The 25,134-nt window shown below is 34.6% G+C and overlaps 4 protein-coding genes and 1 non-coding gene across 8 annotated transcripts in view; 4 read left to right on the top strand and 1 right to left on the bottom strand.

The window, feature by feature from the left end:
- LOC105171772 (serine/threonine-protein kinase tricorner) overlaps window positions 1-4,379 on the top strand; it is a 7,619-nt gene extending 3,240 nt beyond the window's left edge. The window contains exons 3-14 of the mRNA XM_011092996.2: window positions 314-488; window positions 590-673; window positions 771-1,012; window positions 1,114-1,333; window positions 1,990-2,069; window positions 2,159-2,243; window positions 2,751-2,882; window positions 2,971-3,084; window positions 3,168-3,215; window positions 3,431-3,515; window positions 3,724-3,780; window positions 3,902-4,379. Coding sequence (XP_011091298.1) covers window positions 314-488; window positions 590-673; window positions 771-1,012; window positions 1,114-1,333; window positions 1,990-2,069; window positions 2,159-2,243; window positions 2,751-2,882; window positions 2,971-3,084; window positions 3,168-3,215; window positions 3,431-3,515; window positions 3,724-3,780; window positions 3,902-4,008 — 1,429 coding nt within the window. The 3' untranslated portion in view covers window positions 4,009-4,379. The remainder of the gene's footprint in view (window positions 1-313; window positions 489-589; window positions 674-770; window positions 1,013-1,113; window positions 1,334-1,989; window positions 2,070-2,158; window positions 2,244-2,750; window positions 2,883-2,970; window positions 3,085-3,167; window positions 3,216-3,430; window positions 3,516-3,723; window positions 3,781-3,901) is intronic.
- Window positions 5,133-5,206, bottom strand: TRNAT-AGU. The gene has a single exon. It is a non-coding gene; the product is annotated as a tRNA-Thr (tRNA).
- On the top strand, window positions 5,203-8,694 carry LOC105171771. Of its 2 annotated transcripts, XM_011092994.2 has the most exons (4): window positions 5,203-5,302; window positions 5,389-5,519; window positions 5,605-5,696; window positions 8,317-8,694. In XM_011092994.2, exons 1-4 carry the CDS (start codon window positions 5,297-5,299, stop codon window positions 8,436-8,438), a joined length of 351 nt encoding a protein of 116 aa, XP_011091296.1. In that variant the 5' UTR covers window positions 5,203-5,296; the 3' UTR covers window positions 8,439-8,694. The 2 variants fall into 2 exon arrangements, 1 of the variants encoding a protein (XP_011091296.1); XR_002287875.1 differs by lacking the exon at window positions 5,203-5,302 and having other exon boundaries at window positions 5,312-5,696; window positions 8,322-8,694.
- On the top strand, window positions 10,852-17,633 carry LOC105171770 (casein kinase 1-like protein 10). 2 transcript variants are annotated; one of them, XM_011092992.2, is made up of 14 exons: window positions 10,852-11,584; window positions 11,696-11,736; window positions 12,023-12,092; window positions 12,172-12,320; window positions 12,403-12,498; window positions 14,428-14,498; window positions 14,879-14,940; window positions 15,084-15,147; window positions 15,254-15,338; window positions 15,427-15,553; window positions 15,688-15,761; window positions 15,844-15,904; window positions 16,582-16,715; window positions 17,092-17,633. In XM_011092992.2, the coding sequence occupies exons 1-14, from the start codon at window positions 11,509-11,511 to the stop codon at window positions 17,368-17,370; spliced, it is 1,389 nt and encodes a 462-aa protein (XP_011091294.1). In that variant the 5' UTR covers window positions 10,852-11,508; the 3' UTR covers window positions 17,371-17,633. The 2 variants fall into 2 exon arrangements, with proteins under 2 accessions (XP_011091294.1, XP_011091295.1); XM_011092993.2 differs by lacking the exon at window positions 12,403-12,498.
- Window positions 17,999-24,369, top strand: LOC105171769 (casein kinase 1-like protein 10). 2 transcript variants are annotated; one of them, XM_020697334.1, is made up of 15 exons: window positions 17,999-18,746; window positions 18,855-18,895; window positions 19,155-19,224; window positions 19,304-19,452; window positions 19,533-19,628; window positions 21,466-21,536; window positions 21,923-21,984; window positions 22,127-22,190; window positions 22,299-22,383; window positions 22,472-22,598; window positions 22,732-22,805; window positions 22,894-22,954; window positions 23,201-23,334; window positions 23,719-23,792; window positions 23,869-24,369. In XM_020697334.1, the coding sequence occupies exons 1-15, from the start codon at window positions 18,671-18,673 to the stop codon at window positions 24,071-24,073; spliced, it is 1,389 nt and encodes a 462-aa protein (XP_020552993.1). In that variant the 5' UTR covers window positions 17,999-18,670; the 3' UTR covers window positions 24,074-24,369. The 2 variants fall into 2 exon arrangements, with proteins under 2 accessions (XP_020552993.1, XP_011091293.1); XM_011092991.2 differs by having other exon boundaries at window positions 23,719-23,845; window positions 23,922-24,369.

The raw sequence follows: 25,134 nt of genomic DNA, 5'->3' as shown, positions 1-25,134 counted from the left end.
TGATTTACTCTCAAGACACACCTAAAGAAATAGAATCAATAATAAAATATATTCCAGATTTCGATTATGAAAAATATTAAGACTTCTGTACGTCCATTCTAATTTATGCTTCAAATTCAGTTATTCTAAAGATCTTTCTTGTCTTCTGTCACTTCCCCAGAAGTAAAAATGAAACATAGGCATAGAAGCTCCTCCTCATTTCCAAATATGTGTTGCAATTTTTCAATTTGTATTTTATAGAATAATGCTTGTTGAATTTCTGTGAGTTACTGGGCTTGGAAAGATGAAGTAATTCTTTTGTGTTATGTTGTAGGCGTAATATGCTAGAGAGGAAATTGGCTGATGCTGAGGTCTCTGAGGAAGAGCAAAACAACATTTTGAAGTACCTCGAGAAAAAGGAAACAGAATACATGCGCCTCCAGAGGCATAAAATGGGTGCTGATGATTTTGAGCCATTAACAATGATAGGAAAGGGTGCATTTGGCGAGGTTCATATAGTTGATTATGCTTTTCAATTTTATTTATTTTGTTTCTTTATAAGCATACACTCATACAGCTGAATTAACTTCAAATCTTCGCCAAAGCCCAGGTTAGAGTCTGTCGCGAGAAGTCAACCGGCCATGTGTATGCCATGAAAAAGCTAAAGAAGTCAGAGATGCTTCGTCGGGGCCAGGTTGAAATCAGCCTGCCCTGCTGCATAAATGAACAGTTGTTTGGAGTTGCTTCGTTGTGCTTACTCCTTTCTTCTTTTCCTGATTCTACTTTTCTAGGTTGAACATGTCAAAGCAGAAAGGAATCTACTTGCAGAAGTCGACAGCAATTGCATTGTAAAACTTTATTGTTCTTTCCAAGATGAAGAATATCTGTATCTTATAATGGAGTATCTCCCTGGTGGAGATATGATGACTCTGCTGATGCGCAAAGATACATTAACGGAAGATGAAGCCAGGTTTTATGTTGGGGAAACAGTTCTTGCAATTGAATCTATCCACAAACATAATTATATTCATAGGTTTGTATTTATTTTCTGTTAGTTTGATGGAATTGCTACAGCTGCCTGTAACATTTTAAATTTATGTCTGATATTACTTGCATTTGCTTATAATTTTGCAGAGATATCAAGCCTGATAACTTGCTTCTTGACCGAAATGGACACATGAAGTTGTCGGATTTTGGATTATGTAAACCACTGGATTGCAGTAGTATTCAAGAAAAAGATTTTTCAGTAGGAAATAACTACAGTGGATCTCTTCAAAGTGATGGGCGTCCTGCAGCACCAAAACGCACTCAGCAAGAGCAACTGCAACACTGGCAAAGGAACAGGAGGATGCTTGTAAGGGTCCTATCACTACATCATTTCATTCTCATCCTTAGTTCCCCATTGGCAATCTATTTAACACAAAGATTCAGGATCATCATGTGTTTAGAGTTGGTAAACCAATTGAACAAAGATGCAAAGCATTCAGATTCAATCATTTACCGATTGAATAGAGATACAAACAGTCAGATTCAGTCATTTACACTTGTCCTCTTCTTCCTTAATTATTCATTTTTAAATGTTGACATTGCAATGGAAATTTATTTATTGCGCTCTATTTGCTTTGGTTTTTTTATTGTTTTACAATGATTCAGATGTCCTATGTTTTTAAAGATTTACGAATAAAATAGTGGAACATGTATGTCTGGACCTGGCTCGAATAATTTATCATGGGGTATATACAGTAGGTGTATTATGAGATTTGTGCTCCCTAATGTCGTAATACTTGATTAGGAGATTCCATGTCCTTCTGTCTAACTCGGAAGGCTTTTTTTTAGTCACGCATCCAACACACATGCACACATCCAAGGTTCGACCACGAGACCTCCCATATGGAAGTCTTATGCCCGAACCATTAGGTTGTCTCCCCTGGTGCTGTCTTCCCCAGAAGGTTGTTAGTGGTTAAATCTGCACGCAATTATGTTTGAAGCTCCTCCATTTTAATGGTGTAGGCTTATTCAACTGTTGGTACGCCCGATTATATTGCTCCAGAAGTTCTGCTGAAGAAAGGATATGGAATGGAATGTGATTGGTAGGTGCCTGTCTATGCTGTTTCATCTCACATCAACATTTAATTATTTGTCTAACTGTGACTGGTGTGGTCCATGTTTTATACACTAGGTGGTCTCTCGGGGCTATCATGTATGAGATGCTTGTGGGATATCCACCATTCTATTCAGATGAGCCTATGTCTACATGCAGAAAGGTAATAATAGTAGTAAGTCTTGCATCTATTATTATCTGAGCACTTGCACTACTGGCTTTCTTGGTTACTCCTATATAGAGTTGAAATATCATATCCTAATTCCAACCGATATCATTATAAGATGAATCAGTTTATTGGTGTTAATAGTCTTACCTGGTGGTGCGTAAGTTGTGATTTAATGAGCATGAAGATAACTTGATCAATGTTCTAAAAATTACCCTCATGAAACCTGATAATAGCTTTTATTATTTCACCTTATTATAGGTAAGTTGAATACAAAAAAGAATGTTTTCACATGACAAATTTAAGTTTTTCTTTCTCTTTTATGTTTTCTTTCTTGGTGATTGTTTTTTTATCAGAATGGTGGAAATGATATTTGTTGTTTATTTGAGAGTAGGCACAAAAAGATGTATTCTGGCTTTCCTTGTGACTTGAATGCTTGTAAAATCTTGGTTCTCTATTTAATTCATGTCTTGATTTCTAGTTTCTCTTTTGTTTCTGGTGCAGATAGTAAATTGGAGAACTCATTTAAAATTTCCTGAGGAGGCAAAACTATCATCGGAAGCAAAAGATCTTATCTGTAAGCTCTTATGTAATGTAGAGAAAAGGCTTGGAACTAGAGGTGCTGATGAGATTAAGGTGCTTTTAGAATGTCCACTTTGATCGACTAAAATTGGTTAATAATACCAAGCAACCTTCCAAGTTACCTGGTTCATTGTCTTCCCAGGCTCACCCGTGGTTCAAAGGCATTGAATGGGATAAGTTGTATCAAATGAAAGCTGCATTTATTCCAGAAGTCAATGATGAACTGGATACTCAAAACTTTGAAAAGTTTGAAGAGGTTCTCTCCATCTTCAGTTAGGGCTTGTCTAGCAATTCCTCCTTTGCTACTCTGAGCCTCATGTTCTTGTGATGTTTTTGCAGTCTGACGCCCAAGTCGCATCAAGTACAAAATCAGGTCCCTGGAGGAAGGTTCGCATATGCTACCATTAACATTAATTGCATGCAATAGTTCTGGTTGTAGAAATCTTGAATTCTCATGGTACTCTTTGCATGGGAAATCCCTTTTTGTCACTAATAAATAATTTACATCAAACTCTCATCCTCATTGGTGAAGCAAACTTTTATCACCGCATATGGTCTTGATGCTGCCCATCGATCTGAGTAATTTTTCATTCATGATACAGATGCTCTCATCTAAGGATGTCAACTTTATGGGCTACACGTATAAGAACTTCGAAATTGTGAATGATCATGAAGTTCCAGGAATAGGTATGGTCTCTTGCTCGTACCATAGGCAAATTGACCACCCTTATAATTTTTTTGCATAATCATGTTTGCCTTTGTTATCATCATTGATTGTCATAAGCATAGTATTTGATTTTTTATTATTTCTATAATCAAATTCTCCATTTCCCCCTTTACTTGTATATTTAACAACTGTTAACTGGTTTCAAAATGGCTTTCTTTTCACTACCAGCTGAACTGAAGAAGAAGAGCACCAAACCTAAACGACCAACTGTCAAGTCCCTCTTCAGTAGGATTCTTCTCCCTCTCTCCGTCATACATATGTTTCTATACAATTCAAAAATATAAAATAACCATAAAACACAAGGGTATGCACTTTTTTTCTTACACTTGTATTTTACATGCAACAGATGAAGAGTCAAATTCAACATCCGCTCAACCCGCACAAGGAAGCTTTCTCAGTTTACTACCTTCCAAACTAGAAATCTCCAAACCGGGCGAATCATATGCTCACTGATCTGTTGATAGAATCCGACAATTGTAGTGAAAAAGGTTGGAAAAACAAGGTTAAAGTTCACCTGAAGTGAATAGGATTTGTTGGGCTGTTTTCATCTGGTTGCGCTTGAACTGTAAAGTATCCAAGATGAAGGCAGTTTTCCCAAGTATATGTACCTTGATTTTGAGGTTGTGTAAATTATATGTCGTGTTTGTACATATTTTCTTCTTCCTTTTCTTGTTCTTTTTCTGTTCTCATCGTTGATTTGTTTCTGTTCTCCTTGTCAAGTAGTAGACACTAATTTATTTTTCATGTAATTGTTGTCTGAGTATAGGGTTAATTTGAACAAAAGCAATTTTGAGAATGGAACATCTTGTGGTGTTGAATTCTTAGCTTGGAGATCACTGCCCCTCCTTCCTATAATTCCATGCCACCCCTTTGATGGTGTGCAATTTTCTCACTACCCTACTGAGTTTAGTGCACAATAGAAAAATATTCAGTATTTATTGTTTAACTTTTACTAAAATTGTGTGGAGATATCAGCCTAATAAAATGGAATATACACATAAGTATGGTAAAACAAAGGGTGTTAAATAATTGTCTAGGAGCAAAAATATTATTTATCTGACGCTACTTCTTATGTGTTGTAATTGTGTTTGGGGTAAATTAAATTGATGTTTCCTGAAATTAAATTTAATTATACAAACACGTTATATTTTTTTTTTATAAAATTTTGAGTATAACTTTTGAAATAGTAATTGTTATTTATATCGACTGCTCCAAAAAAGACAAAAATTTACAAAAACACTTTTGAGAATAAATTACATTGACACCCGGATGAGTTGTGTTTGTAATTTGCAAAGAATTTGTTCTCAATGGGCATTTTTGTGTAATTAGATCAGACTTTGAGATGCCAATATAATTTATTCTTGCATTTGTGTTAGAAACTACAAAAGATTGTATGTTTATTGTTGTACTATTTAATATATAATTGTGATTTGTGATACAATTTAGAGATAATTATTTAACAATAAAACAAAACATAATTATTGGTAAGTATTAATAATTTTTTGGAGATTAAAGAAATAACAAATAATAAAATTTACTAATTAGGCGGTGGGTGGGCCTCGGAACATAAGAAAACCTGCTCTCGTTGAGAGTCGAACTCCAGACCTCCCGCTTACTAAACGGGTGCTCTAACCAACTGAGCTACGAGAGCCATTGCTTGATTCTCAACTATTACTTACTTTGGAAACTTTCTTATCTGCTTTCGTCATCTCAATCGGCTGCTTAATCCAGAGCTCAAAAGATGCAGGTACCTGAAATCCCTTGAAAACTCTAATTTTTCTGAATTCGAAGTTAAATTGAAGTTTTTAACTTGCATCTGTTGATGGGATGCAGGCGAGTGACAGGTTTAATATCAATTCACAGCTCGAGCATTTACAGGCTAAATATGTGGGCACAGGCCACGCCGACTTGACTCGATTGTGCATACCCTTACGGCAATCCTGTTTATTTTCAACTTGTATTAGGTAATGTGTTACGTTTGTTGTTGATGATGTTCTCAAGTATCTGGCGAAAACAAAATTGATTTACAGTGAATGCCAATCGGGATAGCTACGCTTCTTATATTGGACATTACCCGATTCTGCCCTACTTCTCCGGCGGAAAACGAATCTATTGGGCGAGAGCGCTACAATTTTATGCAGGTACTCTTCTTTTAAGAGGATGTTTTTACCCTTTTCTTCTGATATCAGGATTTTTTTCAGTTTCTTTTGTTTTGCGTGCTTGTGTATTGTGTTGACTTCTGCTTGCAAAATTCTCTGTTTCTGCTGGTTTCAGTAATTTTAGGCAGTATATGTTGTGATCGTGCATTTTTGTTAATCTTTTCCCCTGATACAGGAGATAACTATAAATTTGTGGGGATGCAATTTATTCATTTGTTTTATTGTTTACTTCTTCATCTTGTACCATTGCATCACTCAGTGGGTCGCTAGTTTTTTATTGAATCGGAACGGTATAATTTTTGTTCTTTTTGTTGGGTCATATAACTAATAGGTTTTGATTATCTGAAGGTTTCATGGTAAGTGAAATTGTTTGGAAATGGTTTACCACTTTACCTGGGTATGGCGCAATTTCATATTTATTGCAAACATTTTGGTTGTTGATAGCTTCAAAAGTAATCAGTACATGTGAAGAGAAGTGAATGTGAAAGTGACAAGTAGACTATATTGGGTTTATGAATGATAAGGTATAAAAATAAGATTGTCGGTTATCCCAATTCGAGTAGGGATGGAGCTCCAGAAATTTAGAGGAGGAAGATAGAATTTTCTTTTGAAATTGTTCCCTGTTCTGTTTCCATTTTTAGATAGGTTAAATACAGTGGATATAAGACAACTGTCCTATTCTAGACACTTGTTGTAACTGATTATCTTAACATAAACCGCTGGGCTTAATATATTTAGCTGGGCCGAAATACTTAAAGTTCTTTTGGGCCATTGTTGTGAGTTCCTTGTGTTGTAACGTATATCGGCCTGACCCTATCAATGAATTTAATGAAATTTTACGTCAAGGGAAACAACTAATTCTGGTTCTAAAACAAACATGAGGTTTAGCTTTTCTATGAAAAGTTGATTTTACTGGAACCCTGTTGTCAATTTGATACCAGTGATGGTGCACAATCGGATAAATTGAGAATTTTTTGTACAATGATGCTGATGGTGCTCAGATTTGACCATTTGATCTGGTTGGATCCTTTTATTTTCAAGTCAGAAGTGAATAAAAATGGAGATATAACTGGTTTAATTCAGCTGGAGGTTGCTGCAATATTTATTCTTTAATGTGGTCAGTGCAGAGGCAAAGCATAATTTTCTTCATTTAATTTTCAGCCTCTACGGGATGAAATCTGGATCAAAATTTGCAGTTTGATTATTCCCATGTAAACATAACCAAATTGCATTATTAAGTTATAGGCATCTAGTCTTAAAAAAGGTGGTGGGTAATGACATCTCTGTGAGCTTGCATTGTGAAATGTGTTGTATTTTTTAATTTTGCACAACGTAATATTATATAGGGCAACTTCATTTCTGGAATTATTCTGGATAGAATGCTTGGAATTGTGCAAGTATATCCCTAATTTCTTGTCAAGATTCACGAAGCATGTTAAGCAGCATTTTTGCATCCCTTCTCCAATAGGTGGATATAGAGATGGTGGTAGAATTGCTTGAGACGACTCTTTTAGTAATCAAGAACCTTTATGAAATTCTATTCATACATAACTTATATGGGATTACTGGAACCTCGTCACTACTTTTTCTGTCTTCTTTGGGATTTTTGGAGCTCTTTGAGCTAAATTATTGCATTGAACTTGCATGATGTTTTACGTTCATGCTTTCTTGGTAATGAAGAAAATGCTATTGCCCTGTGGTCTTCCTCCTGAGAGAGAAGATGATTGAAGCAAATTGCTAGATTGTGGCTTGCGGAAGCAGAGACAAGACTAGCAGATGTTCCAAAACATAGTGATGCCTGCTATCATTATTGTTACTAATCTCAAGTTCAATATAGAATTTAATGTTCGGTTATAAAAATTTAGCAGCAGAGTCTATAAAGTAACTTCTTTGAAATGCGTAGAAGTTTTTCTCTCTTTCTTTGTCATTAGCTTGGTTTGTCGCGCACAAATGCATTGGTGTGACCGAAATGCTACTAGCTATCTTTCCTAGTTTGACATCAAGTTGTCAATCACCTTTGTGTCCTTGCATCAATTTGTCGTCTGGGCAGTCTCAAGGCATACCCAATGCATATGGTTGCAACCCTTAAAAAAGAAAGTGTGATCCAGGTTTATGGCCATAGTGTGTTTTCTTGTGAAGTCCGGTCCTATTGGTCCCGTTTCCTCCAAAGCATCTGTGCTATATACAACAATTTTCTTGAAGGTTTAAGTTTACTAGACAAGCTAACGACGGAAATATGGATTTCAGCTCTGTATACTCTTGACTGGCGAACCCCTGCAATGCATTATTACCTAAATATTCATTATTGCTCAACTATTCGTTGAAGAATTGTTCAAATGATCATTTTATTCACATTGCTTCTTGATATATTTTTTATGTTATACTGACATCACTGAAATTAATTGAATTATTCAAAGTTGGATCAAAGAATTTAAAAAACTAAGATTGAACAAATCAAAGTTTGTGATTTGTGCTAATCTTGAAACTTGATTGATCCTATGAAGACACTAAGTCAGATTTTGTGTGCGTTTCATAAATTCATAAGCACCCAACTTATTTTAATTTTATGTTTTATGTTACTAAAAAAAATGCATTTATGCAGCACAGAGACGGCAACAGGACGGGTATGAAGCCATTTGGGTGGATTCGGGACCAGTCCCGCCGACTCCAGTCATCGTCAAGTTACCTGATTTTTGGGATGCAAAAAACCTCTACTCATTGTGAAGCCTAGTTCCAAGAGTTGTTTAAAATTGTATCCCTTGTAAATTGTGTTTAAAGCAACTTTATATTTTTGCAACCCGGAAAGGAAAAAGGTGATAGTTGTGAGACAAGAAATTATTGTAAAAATCTAATAAAAGGAAAACATGTAACAAAATTAGATGGACAACTAACCAACTTGTAGGAAGTGACAACGTTTGGGTCACCTACTATTTGTTTTATGTTTCTTGTCAAGTGAAAGCAACATCTCACACTCTTTGCATCTGCTTCTTTCTTTTATTCATACTATTCATTGTTATATTTATTTAATTAAATAAATGATTGGTCAACATTTATAAAACAAAATTACACTTTAATTGAGTTTTCATAGGAAATTATTAACTAAAAAAATTATTTTAATTAAGGATATTTTAGACAAGTCATATTTAATAGATAGCAGAGATATAGATGTAGCTATTGGTAATATATACGACGTGGCGAGACCTTAAACTGTAAGTACGAATTAATGTTTACTTTTTCAAGAATTAATAATTTTAACAGTATATAGTTAAAATTCGAGTCCTACATTAAACTTTTGTCTTTTTAATACTTTTTGAGTGTATTAAGTAATGTCTGAAGATGTGCTAATGGCCAAATGTTGGGACCTGACAAGTCAGTGTTCACTTTCTTTTTTGCTTTTTTTTTAATTCCCCCCAATTATTATTTTAATTTATTTAAAGTGGAAATATGGTGTTGTCAACATCTTCCTCACTGGAAATTTTTTTTTATATATATATGTATACATATACTGTAATTTGTTGCATTGTTGACTGAAAAAAAATATGAAAGGTTTGTCTTTTAGTTCTGTTTTATTTTCTTAATCGACTTTGAGTGTTATATATATATATATATATATATATATTATCTTTTATGATACGTAGTTTTAAAATACTTTTATATTTCTTTATAAATAATTCTTTATATTTTAAAATATATCTTAAATAAAAATAAAATATAAAAACTTATAAATTATTAAAAAACAAAAAAGAAAAACAACTTAAGTATTATCAACACAACAACAAAAAAATTGGTGTTGCATTGGTAAAATAATGTGGAGTCACTTTTGTTAAAAAAAAAAAAAGTAATTACAATTAACATTTAAAATTATCTAATTTAAATTGTTGATTTAGAAAAGAGTTGGCAACAATTAGTTTATTGCACGGCCGGCGGGGTAAGAACAAAAGAGTAGAATATTGTCCTTAAAATATATCGTATACGAAATTAATGTATTTGAGTATAGTATAGAACATAAGGATTTATCTCAAATTAATTATTTGTCGTATAAGTTGTTTGAACAATTGTACATTATATATATATATTTATCAAATTTCTTATGATTAAATTTATAAATGTATACATTTATTAAGAAAATAAATAAATAAATGTCAAAATTTTGTATCATAACCACAAATTCAAGAAAAAAAAAATCATAAATATCTTTGTTATTTGTCATCGTATTGAATTTTCTTGCACTGTCAACTACATCTTCTCTGTGTATCCAATCAATGTAACCAGAACATAGACTATATTTTCGCAAAATTGTAATAAGTTTTTTTCTTCCCACCACATGTGTATTTATCTCATTTTATATACGAGTTTTATTGTAATTTGTTCGTTTACTTTTTGTCGTATTAGCGTATTTATCGAACTAATATACTGTTCAGTTTATTAAGATTCAAATGTAATTGTATAAACACTGCTTTTATGAACAATAAAATAAATGACATATTTCTTAAGAAAATATTATGTGTTTGGTTCTTTTTATTGACATGACAATTGTGTTGATTGCAATGTGTAAAATTTATTTGTTAGCATGACTTATTATTTTAGCCATTTACTGTCATTGAAACCTGTCCTGCCCTTTTATGGGCTGAAGAGAGTCAAAATTACTCTAACAAGAAAAATTGAAAAAAACATTTGAATGAAACTAATAATAAATTATTATACCATCAAATTAAATAATATTATTTTTAGCATAAAGTTACTACTTTATGGAATAATAAATATGATTTTCATGTATTTGAATAAAGTTTGGTTACAATGAAGTGTTAATTATTTGTCTAATAAAGAAGATAAGTTTTAATTAAAAAATAATGGAATTTGTTGGTAAAAACAGTAAAAATATTAATTTCTTTTAATAATTAAAAGAAAAATATTAAGTAAGCATGGTTGCTAGAATGTCTGAATCAACACATAATATTTGCTAAAATTGAGCCCACACACCCAAAAATTAATTTTATCCAAAAGAAGACCAAAAAAAAAAAAAAGGAAAAAAAAGAAAGAAATAAGTTATTAGTATTTGTAAAAGACACCCCAAAATTATAGCATATCATCAAATGCACCCCAGGCCCAATTCATTTTGCTCTTCTTGACCTTCTCTCTGATTCGCTCATTTCGTCAACAGATCCCGCTAACAATCTTTACCCAAAATTTTCCGAGCTCATCTTCTCTCCCGTTCTTTCTCTCTCTCTCTCCTAATTCTTGCCCTCCATTCCCATTTCCTCTTTTAATAGTATAATATACAGTAAAAATCACGTAAAACGTGTATTATATCAAAAATATATTTTGTCTCGAAAGTAGAATATTTTCCCCATCGATTTTTGCCGCAGCATGCAAAACAGAGTCTGGGTTTTCCGTTTCCAGCCTCTCCGTAGTCCCGGAAGTTTAGTTTCTTTATCTGAATATATAGATCTCTTTTTCTTGGGTTCTTTTTGATTCTTTTATGTAATTTCTTTTCTTTTTTTTGCCTAACTAATTCCAAATAAAAATCCCAATTTGTTTATTTTCCCAATTAGTGTATATATATTTTTTTATTTTAGGTTACATTTTTGGTCTGCCACTCGGATGAATTTTGTTGGGTTTTCTGTATCATTTATTTTAACGGGATTGAAATCGATCTGAAGGGTGTACCAGGAAGCTGGGAATTTTGGATTGTTGATTATAGGAGTGTGAGATGTTTTTATACGTTTAAAGGTGTATTGCAGTAACAACAAAGATTGAATTTTGTGGTTTTCCATTAATTTTTGGGAAATCCATTATGGATCATGTTGTTGGAAACAAGTTCAAGCTGGGGAGGAAGATTGGTGGCGGATCTTTTGGGGAGCTTTATTTGGGTAATATTATTGTTATATTTATCTCTATTAAATATTTTGGGAGTTTTTCTTAAGGTACTTCGTTTAACAAAATTTACACATTGTGTCTTTCTCTCTGAATATTTCATTCAGCTGTAAATATACAAAGTGGAGAAGAAGTTGCTGTGAAGCTGGTGAGTTGTTTTTATACGGAAAAGAGAAAATTTTCCCCACCCCCCTAAACAAAGACCAGAAGAAAAGAAAGGGGTGGTTATTGTGTGGTATATTTGATGTCTCCATGAAAAGTTGTGTACAGCCTGTAGATGTTTAATTACTGAAATGGGATTTTTATCCTGTATTGTTATCTTCGAGTTATGATGCTAGCAGAGTAGGCCTTCACCTTACCAAGCTTTTCTTATGTTGACTTTTATAGATTTAATCGTATCTTAATATCTTGAAGCTACAAATTCCGTCTTTCAGGAACCTGTTAAGACCAAGCACCCTCAGCTTTATTATGAGTCAAAGTTGTACATGCTTCTTCAGGGAGGAAGTGAGTATCTTTGTAGTTAGTATTTCATTGTGTACCAAATCCAAAGGGAGCTCATTAATACTCTTGTTTCTTTATGAAGCTGGGATTCCCCACCTAAAATGGTTTGGAGTTGAAGGTGAGTACAATGCCATGGTTATTGATCTCCTTGGACCGAGCTTGGAAGATTTGTTCAATTACTGCAATAGGAAGTTCACATTGAAAACAGTTCTAATGCTAGCTGATCAATTAGTGAGTATGACGCATTGTAAAGGATTTTCTATATGGTTGTGTTGCTGTTGTACTTACTGCTATTGCTATATACCACATGTAGATTAATAGAGTAGAATACATGCACTCTAGAGGTTTTCTTCACCGTGATATAAAGCCTGATAACTTCTTAATGGGTTTGGGGCGCAAAGCAAATCAGGTATGTTTCCCTGTCCTTTTTTTTTTTTTTTTCAAAGGATTCCTGTCTTTTCTGGGTGAGAGCTTTTGTTTTTAGTTCTGGTTAGTAACTTTTTTATTTATTCAAGACTTTCCTATGTATGTTTCTTTTTCATATGCTTTGGACACTAAATTATCTGCAGTGTGATTGGAGAGAGTATAGTATGAGCAAATTCATAACCAATGATAAGGCAATGCCTTGAAAGTTGGATGTACAATTTGGATGTGGGTTTGAGGGTGATATTTCACACAGTGATGTGAGGTTTTGAGTTATTTGGTATATAGCTGGGGTTAATTGATTGAGGCTGCATCTGCAAAGAAGGAAGATTGCGTGATTGTCGGACTTTGGTGCATTGGGAGAATTAAGTCTTAGGATGGTTTTCAGGGCTGTTGTTTTGGCTCGAAATTTAGTGGTTCGTGGTCTTACATTTCTTTATCCTGCAAAGTCTTATGCATTATTTGCATAGTTGAGAATGAAGTACTTCTGGAAATGGATAAATTATTTGATGACATCCAATTACCCTACCACGGGTTGCTGGTGCTAATTGGAGATCTAAAGAAGCTGTTAAGTATGTTTAAAGTTACTATTTGGTGAATGGGAAGGGGGCACAAATAGAGATTCAGGGCCCATATTATTGCATAGTATAAGTGCACGTAATCCTTGCTGTTTAATAGAAACATCTGAATGTGGAAACAATGATAAAGTTGGTGTTTTCTGGTGCCATTTATAATCTTGATTAACTGTAGAATTTTGCTTGGTTTGTCTGGTGTAGTTTAACTTTATATGGACGCTTATGGTGATGCTTTTTGATACTGGCTCTTCTTCCATTGTGGAAATTAGAGGACCATATGTATTCTTTTTAGAAGATACATCATGTGATCCCCTAGCTTGCAGCACAAGATGTACTGGAAATTTATAAAGACATCATTGAGCACATGAGTGTAGTTTTTTTTTTAAATTTATCTTCCAATTAAATAGGTTTCTCCGCTCTTGTGGTTATTGCTTAAGGAAGCGCAAATAATTAAGTCTTAGTTGGACTTCTTTAAGGATATTGTTATATTGTTTTTCTTTTGTTTTTATATGATTTATAGTACATGACACTCTATTTTGCTAACGAAGTGGCTAGTGTGTCATAAGGGTTTTTATCATCTAGTATTTAAAACAAAAAATGAAGGGGAAGTGGGGACTTTAATTTGCTAACACAATAACTGGTGTGCCATAAAGGTCTCTGTTTTCCATTGTGTTCTAGTATTAAAATCTTTGAACTGAAAGGTGATTGGAGTCCCATTTTAGGTTCTTTTGAAATTTGCCATAGATATGTTGTATATTGTTGATTGAACTGAATGAAATTTCTTGCATTGCATTTTGGTCTGGTTTGGCCCTTCTCTGGACCTATATAGCACGGAGTCTTACAATTAGGGTCCGTAGTTGTGTTTTGGTACTTTTTTACCCATACACAGGGTGTGGCATGTGGAATTTCTTCAAGCTAAATTGACTAACTTAGGACAAACCTGACACTTTGATTCGTATGTGCTTTTGAAACCTTCATCTGTTCCCAGGACAGCCCTGATCATAGGTAAATGAATCTCCACTTGAAATGAATGTAAATGTTGTCATTAGGATTTTCGTTTTTACTCCTTTTCCCAGGTAGATCTAGAAGGTTAACCATGGCCCCTTTGTTAATTTTATTTAGAGAAGTTCTGCTCTCAATAAAAAAATACTGTTCCCTTGTCACCTTATGATATGAAAAATTGCTTAAAATTTTTGAAACATAATTCCAGTTAATCTGCAACACTTGAAAATGTCTTGTGGAAATTCCGTAGAAGTTCTGGCATATGGCTTATTTTGTTTTAAAAAAATTTCACACGCCTGGTATGTGCTGTAAACCAAGTTTTCTTTTCGTTGTATCAGGTCTACATCATTGACTATGGACTCGCAAAGAAGTACAGAGATCTTCAAACTCATAAGCATATACCATACAGGTGTTAGTTTTTTTCCTTTATTGCCCTGGACAGGTTAAAACAGTAGTTCTTTTGGTGCATGTGGTGCCTATTCATAACAAGTGAAGATTGGGATTTAGTGGTTTTGTCTATGTTGAATTTGATACTTGAACTCTTCTGTATCTCAGTAAGTTCTCCTATATGATAATACTATTTCTCGCTGCATGCAGTGTAGTTGAAATGATAATCTTCAGATTACCAATATGATAAAATACTGTCATTGAGGCATTGTTTGTAGGAAGGAGAATTTTTTCTGTTTTCTTCACATGAGCATTAGTCCTGAAATGACATGTAAAGTAGTTTTCAGCTTCTGACTTCTATAGTTTTGTCTTGTGTACTTTCTCACTTTTCTTGTTCTACAGGGAAAATAAAAATCTCACAGGTACAGCTCGTTATGCTAGTGTAAATACCCATCTTGGAGTTGGTAAGTGGACATTATTATCTCCATTAGTAGCTTTAAATAACTCTTCTGTTCTATGATTCTTCTTTTACTAAGAAGAAATTGGGAGGAATTTCCAGGACTTATTCTTTTCCTGATTCGACTATATTTCTGATTTCTTGTTTCAGAACAAAGCAGGAGGGATGATTTAGAATCTCTTGGCTATGTCCTTATGTACTTTCTCAGGGGAAGGTTGAGTACTAGGGTTTTACTTTTAAGATTTTCTGCCCTTCTTTCTAGTTCCTCATACATGGTCTGCTAATTGTTTGTTTCGCTTTTTTCCTTGGATCTGTTCCAGTCTTCCCTGGCAAGGACTGAAAGCTGGCACAAAGAAGCAGAAATATGACAAAATCAGTGAGAAGAAGATGCTTACACCAATAGAGGTAATACAGCTTTGCTGAACCTGGTCTAAAATATATGACATTATTGATAATAGTGTTCAAGACATTGAGTATTCTTTTCTTTTGACAGGTGCTTTGTAAATCTTATCCATCTGAATTTATCTCATATTTTCATTATTGCCGATCGTTGCGTTTCGATGATAAGCCTGATTATTCATATTTGAAGAGGCTTTTCCGTGACCTATTTATTCGAGAAGGTAACTATATTTAGAGATATTTAAAGTTGTTTATATCTTAGTTTCTTTTTGCCTCCTTTCACGTCGTTATATTGGAAAATTTGTTTCTGATCTGTCTTAACATTTGTCCATTGTTATCTCTACTGATGGAACAGGTTATCAGTTTGATTATGTGTTCGACTGGACTGTATTGAAGTATCCACAAATTGGTTCCAGTTCTAGAACACGAGTTAGTATTTACTTAATTTTTTGTGGATTAATTTATATTGGTACTATCTATGATCCTTAATCTATTGTTTCTGTGTGAAAAGGCAGCGGGGAAAATACCTTTAAACCCAGTACCATCTGCTGAAAGACTAGAAAAGACTCCAGGTTTGCTATGAATATCTGATGCTTCTTTTTTCCTTATCTTTAAGTTGGATTATAACTTGCCGTTGGTAACCAAGAATTGGATGACGCTGTACTTGGATATCTTCCCATGAATAGCGAAAATCAAGATGTTCATCAATCAACACTGCAAGAACATGCACGAAAGAATCTAGATCTTTCTAATAATCTTTTGTATTAGAATTTGGAGTGGTTTGTATCAGGGTTACTTTTTCCTTGCAGTAATAGCTACAGTGCATGAACAACACAAAACAGATTAAGCTAAATATTTGAGCATGAAATTTTTTTAATTAGAATTGGACCTGTTGGGAATGCAGGTCACTTGTCTCTGTTCTCTGAGATTATTATCATTTGAACTCTACATTGTGTTGCTTGTTGTTCCCAAGCAAGGCATCACTCATCAGAAAACCAGAGTGATAAATGTCGACTGCACTTGTACATGGTTGAATAAAGTGATCTTATCTCTTGAAGTTACCATAGGGTGACACCTGGTTCTAAGAGCTTGAATTTTGATATTTGCAATGTTGAAAAAAGACAAAAGACATCCATTTTAAACTTGAAGAACATGTAGCTGGCTACATGAGCAGGAAACATGATTGTTTTTGGTTTCAAAGTAATCAATCTCAACGACTGATGAGTTCTTCTCCATATTGTTCATTTAGTGAAGCAAGAAGTTCGAGATAGATTTTCTGGTGCAGTGGAGGCCTTTGCCAGAAGGAACAGTTCTGGTCCTGGCTTGCATGGAGATCACTTGAGACACAAATCTTCGGAAGATGTGCCGTCATCTAAAGATGTGGTGCGCGATACTTGACAAGTTTCTTGAATTGATGATAATTACAGTAAAACTGCTTAAGGGTTGGGCGTATCATAGAAAAATCCCCAGGGTTGAAAAGTTACAAGGCACCTTCTACAATCATGTTTTACGTTAAATTTTTCTCGGAGAAAGGATAGCCGAGGTGGAATATGAAATGTAAAACATGACTGCAGGTGGTGATAGTGTAACCTTTGAAAATTAGGGATTTGTTAATAATATGCCCAAATCTCCATGGATAGCTGTGATTTATCCCTTTTAAGTTATTTCTTTTGGGGGTCTAGTATTTCTTTATGTGTGTGTATATTTAACCTTGCTGAAAACTTAAGTAAACAAATGTTCTTGCTTCTTGGTTCTCCAGCAAGCTGATTCTGAAAGGGGCCATGTTTCTCGGACTGGTAGCTCTTCAAAAAGGGCTGTGCTGTCGAGCAGCAGGCCGAGCTCATCAGGGGAGCCCAGTGAAAACCGCCATAGTAAGCTGGGTTCAGGCAGTGGTCGTCTGTCAAGCACTCAAAGATTGCAGCCTGGATTTGAGTCCAAATCATCTTCCTTCACTCGTGCTGCTGGTGCAAGAGGTGTCCGAGATGAAACTCTTCGAAGCTTTGAGCTGCTAACAATCGGCACAGGGAGAAGGAAATGATGAAATTTCTCGCAGATCTATACAGTTTTATGGGGAGACGGAAAATTGTAATGGTCATCATGGCTTGGGATCCCAGCTTGCAGATATAATTGCATCACTGGACAGTTTATAACAGCAAAACCTCTGAATTCAGCAGTATCTTGAAACTAGTTATCTTAATATTCATACCTCGTTTATTCTTTCTTGCTTTAATATGTTGTGTTGTAAACTCATGAAAGATGAATATATTGATAAGGAGAACTGTTCATATGTGTGTGATTGTATCCGAATTCTCCTGCAGCATTTTCTTTACCATGGTAAATGTGGTTGGTCTGAGGTTGTCCAATTCTGACTAGAAAGCCGATAAGCAGTTATATACCTGCAAAATGCAAATGAGAATGAGGGGTATTCGTAATTAATCAATTATATGTAGGCAATTTTGGATTCAAAAATTCTTTTTGAGCTTAACTGCAAGTCTTTTTCACATGTGGAGGTGCATTTATAATTAATGAATAATGTGAGGGGTGTTTTTGTGGCATTTTAAAACCCACACTAATAAGTTATTAGTTTTTGTAAAAGTCACCCCAAAATTATAGTATATCATCAAATGCTCCCCAGTCCCAATTCATTTTGCTCTTCTTGACCTTCTCTCTGATTCGCCCTTTTCTTCAACAGATCCCGCTAATATTCTATACCCAAAAATTTCCCAGTTCATCTTCTCTCTCTCTCTCTCTCTCTCTCTCTCTCTCTCACAATTCTTGCTCCCTTCCCGTTTCCCCTTTTAATAGTATAATATAGAGTAAAAATTACGTAAACGTATTATTTCAAGAATATATTTGTCTTGAAAGCAGAATATTTTTCCCATCGTTCTGTGCCGCGGCGTGCAAACAGAGTCTGGCTTTTCCGTTTCCAGCCTCTCCGTCGTCCCAGATAGTTTCATTATCTGACTATATAGATCTCTTTTTCTTGGGTTCTTTTAATCTTTTATGTAATTCCCTTTTTTTTTTCTTACTAACTAATTCCAAATAAAACCCCAACTTGTTCATTTTCCCCATTAGTGTATATATCGTTTAGATTTTAGGTTACATTTTGGAAATTATCGGGGGGTTTTTTGGTCTGCCACTCGGATGAATTTTGTTGGGGGTTCTGTATCATTCTTTTTAACGGAAATTAAATCGATCTGAAGGGTGTAGGGGGAAGCTGGGAATTTGGATTGTTGATTATAGAAGTGTGAGATATTCTTTACACGTTTAAGGTGTATTGCAGTATCAACAAAGATTGAATTTTTGTGGTTTTCCATTAATCCTTTGGGAAATCAATTATGGATCATGTTGTTGGAAACAAGTTTAAGCTGGGTAGGAAGATCGGTGGCGGATCTTTTGGGGAGCTTTATTTGGGTAATGTTATTGTCATATTTATCTCTATTAATTATTTTGGGAGTTTTTCTTAAGGTGCCTCGTGTAACAAATTTACATTTTGTCTTTTCCTCTAAATATTTCATTCAGCTGTAAATATACAAAGTGGAGAAGAAGTTGCTGTGAAGCTGGTGAGTTGTTTTTATATGTAACAAAAATAATAATAATTTTTCCACCCCAACCCCCCAAACAAAGACCAAAAAAGGAGTGGTTTGTGGCATATTTGATGTCTCCATGTGAAGTTGGGTATAGCCTTCTATCCTATATTGTTATCTTAGAGTCATGATGCTATCAGAGTTGGCCTTCACCTTATCAAGCTTTTCTTATGTTGAATTTTATATTGAGTTAACCGTATCTTAATATCTTGAAGCCACAAATTCTGTCTTTCAGGAACCTGTTAAGACTAAGCACCCTCAGCTTTATTATGAGTCAAAGTTGTACATGCTTCTTCAGGGAGGAAGTGAGTATCTTTGTAGTTAGTATTTCATTGTGTACCAAATCCAATGGGAGCTCATTAATACTCTTGTTTCTTAATGAAGCTGGGATTCCCCACCTAAAATGGTTTGGAGTTGAAGGTGAGTACAATGCCATGGTTATTGATCTTCTTGGACCAAGTTTAGAAGATTTGTTCAACTATTGCAATAGGAAGTTCACATTGAAAACAGTTCTAATGCTAGCTGATCAATTAGTAAGTATGATCCATTGTAAATGATTCTTTACATGGTTCTTGGTGTTGCTGTTTTGCTTATTGCTATATACCACATGTAGATTAATAGAGTGGAATACATGCACTCTAGAGGTTTTCTTCACCGTGATATAAAGCCTGATAACTTCTTAATGGGTTTGGGGCGCAAAGCAAATCAGGTATATTTTCCTGTCTTTTCTGGGTGATAGCTTTTGTTTTGCTTCTTTGCGGTTACTTATTTTATTTATTCATGACCTTTTTGTTCTTTCCATATGCTTTGCAAACTAAATTACATGCACTGTGATTGGAGAGAGTACAGTTTTCTAGAGTACGAGCAAATTCATAAACAATGATGAGGCAATGCCTTGAAAATTAGATGTACAATTTGGAAGTGGGTTTGAGAGTGATATCTCGCATAGTGATGTGAGGTTGTGGATTATTTCTTATATAGCTGGTGTTAATTGATCGAGGCTGCATCTGCAAACAAGGAAGATTTCATGATTTTCGAAGTTTGGAGAATGGGGAAAATGAAATCTAGGATAGTTTTTTCGGCTGTTGTTTGGCTCGAAATTTAGTGGTCTGTGGTCTTGCATTTGTTCTGATGCATTATTTGCATAGTTGAGAATGAAGTACTCCTGTAAGGGAATAAATCATTTGATGTCATCCAATTACCCTACCAACGTTGCTAGTGCTAATTTGAGATCTAAAAGAAGCTGTTGAATCATTTGTAAGTATGTTAAAGTTCTATTTAGTGAATGGGAAGGGGGGCAGAAAGCGAAAGTCAGGGCCTCATATAATTGCATAGGCTGACTGCACTTAATCCTAGTTGTTTAGTGGAAACATCTGAATGTGGAAACAATAGTTAAGTTGGTATTTTCTGGTGCCATTTAAAATCTTGATCAACTGGGATTAGAATTTTGCTTGGTTTGGTGTAGTTTAACATTATATGCATGTTCATGGTGATGCTTTGTGATTTTTGGCCCTTCTTCTGGAAACAAATTAGAGAATTGTATGTGTTCTTTTTAGAAATACATCATGTAATCCCCTATCTTGCAGCACAAGACAATTATAAAGATATCATTGAGCATATGCGGCTCACCCTTTTTAATGTTATCGCGTAAGGAAGCACAATTACTTACGTCTTAGTTCGACTGCTTTAAGGATATTGTTATATTGCTTTTCTTTTATTTTTATATGATCTATAGTACATGGCACTCTATTTTGCTAACAAATTGGCTGATGTCTCATAAGGTTTCTTATTATTTAGTATTAAAAGAACAAGGGAAAGTGGCATTTTAGCTGGTGCACCATAAAGATCTCCATTTTCCATTATGTTCTAATAGTAAAATCTTTAAAGTGAAAGTAGTGATTAGAATCCCGTTTTAGGTTCTTGTGAAGTGAGGCCATAGACAAAATGTATATTGTTGATTGAACTGACTGAAAATTGCTTTCATTGCATTTTGGTTTGAGTTGGGCCTTCTCTGGACCTATATAGCATGGATTAGGGGTCCGTTCTTGCGTTTTGGTACTTGTTACTTGTACACTGGGTATGATATGTGGAATCTCTTCAAGGTAAATTGACTGACTTATCAAACCTAACACTTTGATCCATGTGCGTTTTTGAAACCTTTATCTGGCCCAAGACAGCCTTGATCATAGGTAAATGAATCTCCACTCGAAATGAATGTAAATGATTTCATTAGTATTTTCTTTTTTTACTCCTCTTCCAAGGTAGAAGTAGAAGTTTATCTCTGGCCCTTTCTGTTAAGTTTTATCTAGAGAAGTTCTGCTCTCATTAAAGAACTACTGATCATTAAAAACTACTGTTCCATTGTCATTTTATGATAGCAAAATTTGCCTCGGAATTTTGAATGACATGATTCAAGTTAATCTGCTAAACTTGAAAACATGTTGAGGAAATGTCTGAGAAGTTCTGGGATATGGATTATTTTGTTTTAAAAAAATTCCACACACTTGGTACGTGCTGTAAACCAAATTTTCTTATCATTGTAACAGGTCTACATCATTGACTATGGACTCGCAAAGAAATACAGAGATCTTCAAACTCATAAGCATATACCATACAGGTCTTAGTTTATTACCTTCATTGCCCTGGGCAGGTTAAAACAGTAGTTCTTTGGAGCATGTGTTGCCTATTCATATCAATTGAATATTGGAATTTAGTGGTGTTTGTCTATGTTGAATTTGATACTTGAACTCTTCTGTATCTGAGTAAGTTCTCCTATATTATAATACTATTTCTTGCTGCATGCAGTGCAGTTGATATGATCATCTTCAGATTATGTCTTATGAATATGATAAAATAGTGTCTTTGAGGCATTATTTGTAGGAAAGAGAATTTTTGCTGTTTCTTCACATGAGCATATTAGACCTGAATCACATGTAAAGTTGTTTTCAGCTTATGACCTGTATAGTTTGTCTTGTGTACTTCCTCACTCTTCTTGTTCTACAGGGAAAACAAAAATCTCACAGGTACAGCTCGTTATGCTAGTGTAAATACCCATCTTGGAGTTGGTAAGTGGACATTATGATCACCATTAGAAGCTGTAAATAACTCTTTTGTTCTATGATTCTTCTTTTACTAAGAAGAAATGGGAGGAATCTCCAAGACTTAATCTTTTCCTGACTTGACTATATTTCTGATTTCTTGTCTCAGAGCAAAGCAGGAGAGATGATTTAGAATCTCTTGGCTATGTCCTTATGTACTTCCTCAGGGGAAGGTTGAGTACAAGGGTTTTACTTTTAAGATTTTCTATCCTTCTTTCTAGTTCCTCATACATGATCTCCTAATTGCTTGTTTGTCTCTTTTTTCCTTGGATCTGTTTCAGTCTTCCCTGGCAAGGACTGAAAGCTGGCACAAAGAAACAGAAATATGACAAAATCAGTGAGAAGAAGATGCTTACACCTATAGAAGTACTACAGCTTTGCTAAACCTGTTCTAAAATATATGACATTTATTATACTAGTGTTGAAGACATTGCGTATTCTTTTCTTTTGACAGGTGCTTTGTAAATCTTATCCATCTGAATTTATCTCATATTTTCATTATTGCCGATCGCTGCGCTTCGATGATAAGCCTGATTATTCATATTTGAAGAGGCTTTTCCGTGACCTATTTATTCGAGAAGGTAAGTATATTTAGAGATATTTAACTTGTGTATATCTTACTTTCTATTTGCCTCTTTCCATGTCCTTATATTGGAAAATTGGTTTCTGATCTGTCTTAACAGTTGTGCATTGATGTCTGTACTGATGGAACAGGTTATCAGTTTGATTATGTGTTCGACTGGACTATATTGAAGTATCCACAAATTGGTTCCAGTTCTAGAACACGAGTTAGTATTTACTTAATCTATTGTGGATCAAGATTAGTTTATATTGATACGATCTTTGATCCTTAGACGATTGTTTCTGTGTGAACAGGCACCCGGGAAAATACCTTTAAACCGAGGGTCATCAGCTGAAAGACTAGAAAAGACTCCAGGTTTGGTGTGAATATCTGATGCTTCTTTTTCCTTATATTTAAGTTGAATTATAATTTGCTGTTGGTAACCAAGAACTGGAATAAAGTGATCTATCTCTTAATGTTACCATAGGGTGACACCTGGTGCTCGGATTGGAAAAAGACATCCGTTTTGAACTTAGTTGCCTATGAAACATGATTTGTTTTTGGTTTCAAAGTAATCATTCTCAATGACTGATGAGTTTGTCTCCCTATTGTATAATTTAGCAAAGCCAGAAGTTCGGGACAGATTTTCTGGTGCAGTGGAGGCTTTTGCGAGAAGGAATAGTTCTGGTGCAGGCTTGCATGGAGATCACTTGAGACACAGATCTTCAGAAGATGTGCCGTCATCTAAAGATGTGGTGCGCAATAGTTCTCAAAATCCCTTGAGTTGAGGATAATTACACTAAAACCCATTAGGGTTGGGCATATTATAGAAAAGCCCCTCAGCTTTGAAAAGTTATAATGCTAGCTTCCACAATCATGTTTTACAATACAGATTTCTCATGAGAACCAGGTAGCGGAGGAGGAATTTGAAATGTAGAACAGGACTGCGGGGGGTTGTTATTGTAATCTTTCAAAATTGAGGGATTTGTTAATAATATGCGCAAAATCTCCATGGGTAGCTGTGATTTATCCCTTTTAAGTTATTTCCTTGTGGGGTTCTGGTATTTCTTTATGTGTGTGTGTATTTAACCATGCTGAAAATTTAAGTGAACAACTGTTCTTGCTTCTTGATTCTCCAGCAAACTGATTCCGAAAGGGGCCGTGTTTCTCGAACTGGTAGCTCTTCAAAAAGGGCTGTACTGTCAAGCAGCAGGCCGAGCTCATCAGGGGAGCCCAGCGAAAACCGCCACAGTAAGCTGGGCTCAGGCACGTCTATCAACAAGCAGCAGGCCGAGCTCATCAGGGGAGCCCAGCGAAAACCGCCACAGTAAGCTGGGCTCAGGCAGTGGTCGTCTATCAAGCACTCAAAGATTACAACCCGGATTCGAGTCCAAAGCGTCTTCCTTCAGTCGTGCTGCTGGTGTAAGAGGTGTCCGAGATGAAACTCTTCGAAGCTTTGAGCTGCTAACAATCGGCTCCGGGAGAAGGAAATGATGGAATTTTCTGCCGCTTTATACAGTTTATCGGGAGACGAGAAATGGTAATGGCTGTTTATGAGGGAGTTATAATAGTGCTCATGGCTTGGGATCCCAGTTTGCAGATATAATTTGAATCCCTGGACAGTTTTTTAACAGTAAAACCTCTGAATTAAGCAGTATCCTAAAACTAGTTATCTGAATATTCTTACCTCTTTTATTGTTTCTTGCTTTAATATGTTGTGTTGTAAACTCATGAAAGATGAATATAATGATAAGGAGAAGTGTTAATATGTGTGATGGTATCCCTACTTACACCCCTGCAGCATTTTCTTTACCATGGTAAATGTGGTTGGTCTGAGGTTGTCCAATTTTGACTAGAAAGATGTTATGCAGTTATGCAAATGAGGGGTGTTTTTGTATTTCTATTTGTAATTCAATTAAATCTGAAGAGGATTCATTTCCGAGTGTTTTATCTTGTTTTGTACACACAGAGAGAGATATAAAAATATATAACAATATTTTGGAATTCGTATATATGTTTCGATTTGTTTTTGAAAATAATTTAATATATATATTGTATGTTTGGTTTTGATTTTTTTGGGGGGAGTTATTGTTTATTGTCAAATTATGTTTGATACTAATTATATTTATATATATATATATATTATATTTATAGATGAGGTGAATTGTATACATTATTGTAATTATATTTTAACGAAAAATCATTACTAACTTTTTAACTATGAAATTAATAAATTGTTAATCGTTTTTATATACGAGAAAATCAAAATTGTAAAAGATTCAGCAACCCTAAACTTGGAATTATATTCTGGATTAAGAGTAATTTTTATTTTCAATTTATACTTTTGAACTTTTTAAATTAAATAAATTTAAATAAAAAGTTATGGATAGGGGCAATTAGGGACACATGAGGGGATGATCCTTGATTGTGTTCATTTTTAATTTGATTTTATTGTCAAATTATATCTTTTTTATATATATTAATATATAAATATAAATATTATATATTTAAAAATGTGCTTTTTATAGACAAAAATTACTAATCATTATCAAATT

Source organism: Sesamum indicum, linkage group LG10 (assembly GCF_000512975.1).
Source record: "Sesamum indicum cultivar Zhongzhi No. 13 linkage group LG10, S_indicum_v1.0, whole genome shotgun sequence".
NCBI classification, from domain to species: Eukaryota; Viridiplantae; Streptophyta; class Magnoliopsida; order Lamiales; family Pedaliaceae; genus Sesamum; species Sesamum indicum.
The sequence above is the reverse complement of the archived record's forward strand: the minus strand, read 5'-3'. Positions and strand labels throughout refer to the sequence as shown.

Bases quoted from the DNA above. Each gene is read 5' to 3' on its own strand.
- LOC105171770 (XM_011092992.2), top strand. From the start codon at position 11,509: ATGGATCATGTTGTTGGAAACAAGTTCAAGCTGGGGAGGAAGATTGGT. The intron at 15,148-15,253 runs GTTGAGTACTAG...GATCTGTTCCAG, and splicing joins ATGTACTTTCTCAGGGGAAG to TCTTCCCTGGCAAGGACTGA. The intron at 15,905-16,581 runs GTTTGCTATGAA...TTGTTCATTTAG, and splicing joins AAGACTAGAAAAGACTCCAG to TGAAGCAAGAAGTTCGAGAT.
- LOC105171771 (XM_011092994.2), top strand. The intron at 5,520-5,604 runs GTAATGTGTTAC...CAATCGGGATAG, and splicing joins TTATTTTCAACTTGTATTAG to CTACGCTTCTTATATTGGAC. The intron at 5,697-8,316 runs GTACTCTTCTTT...GCATTTATGCAG, and splicing joins AGCGCTACAATTTTATGCAG to CACAGAGACGGCAACAGGAC.
- LOC105171769 (XM_020697334.1), top strand. From the start codon at position 18,671: ATGGATCATGTTGTTGGAAACAAGTTTAAGCTGGGTAGGAAGATCGGT. The intron at 18,747-18,854 runs GTAATGTTATTG...TATTTCATTCAG, and splicing joins TTTTGGGGAGCTTTATTTGG to CTGTAAATATACAAAGTGGA. The intron at 22,806-22,893 runs GTTAGTATTTAC...CTGTGTGAACAG, and splicing joins GTTCCAGTTCTAGAACACGA to GCACCCGGGAAAATACCTTT.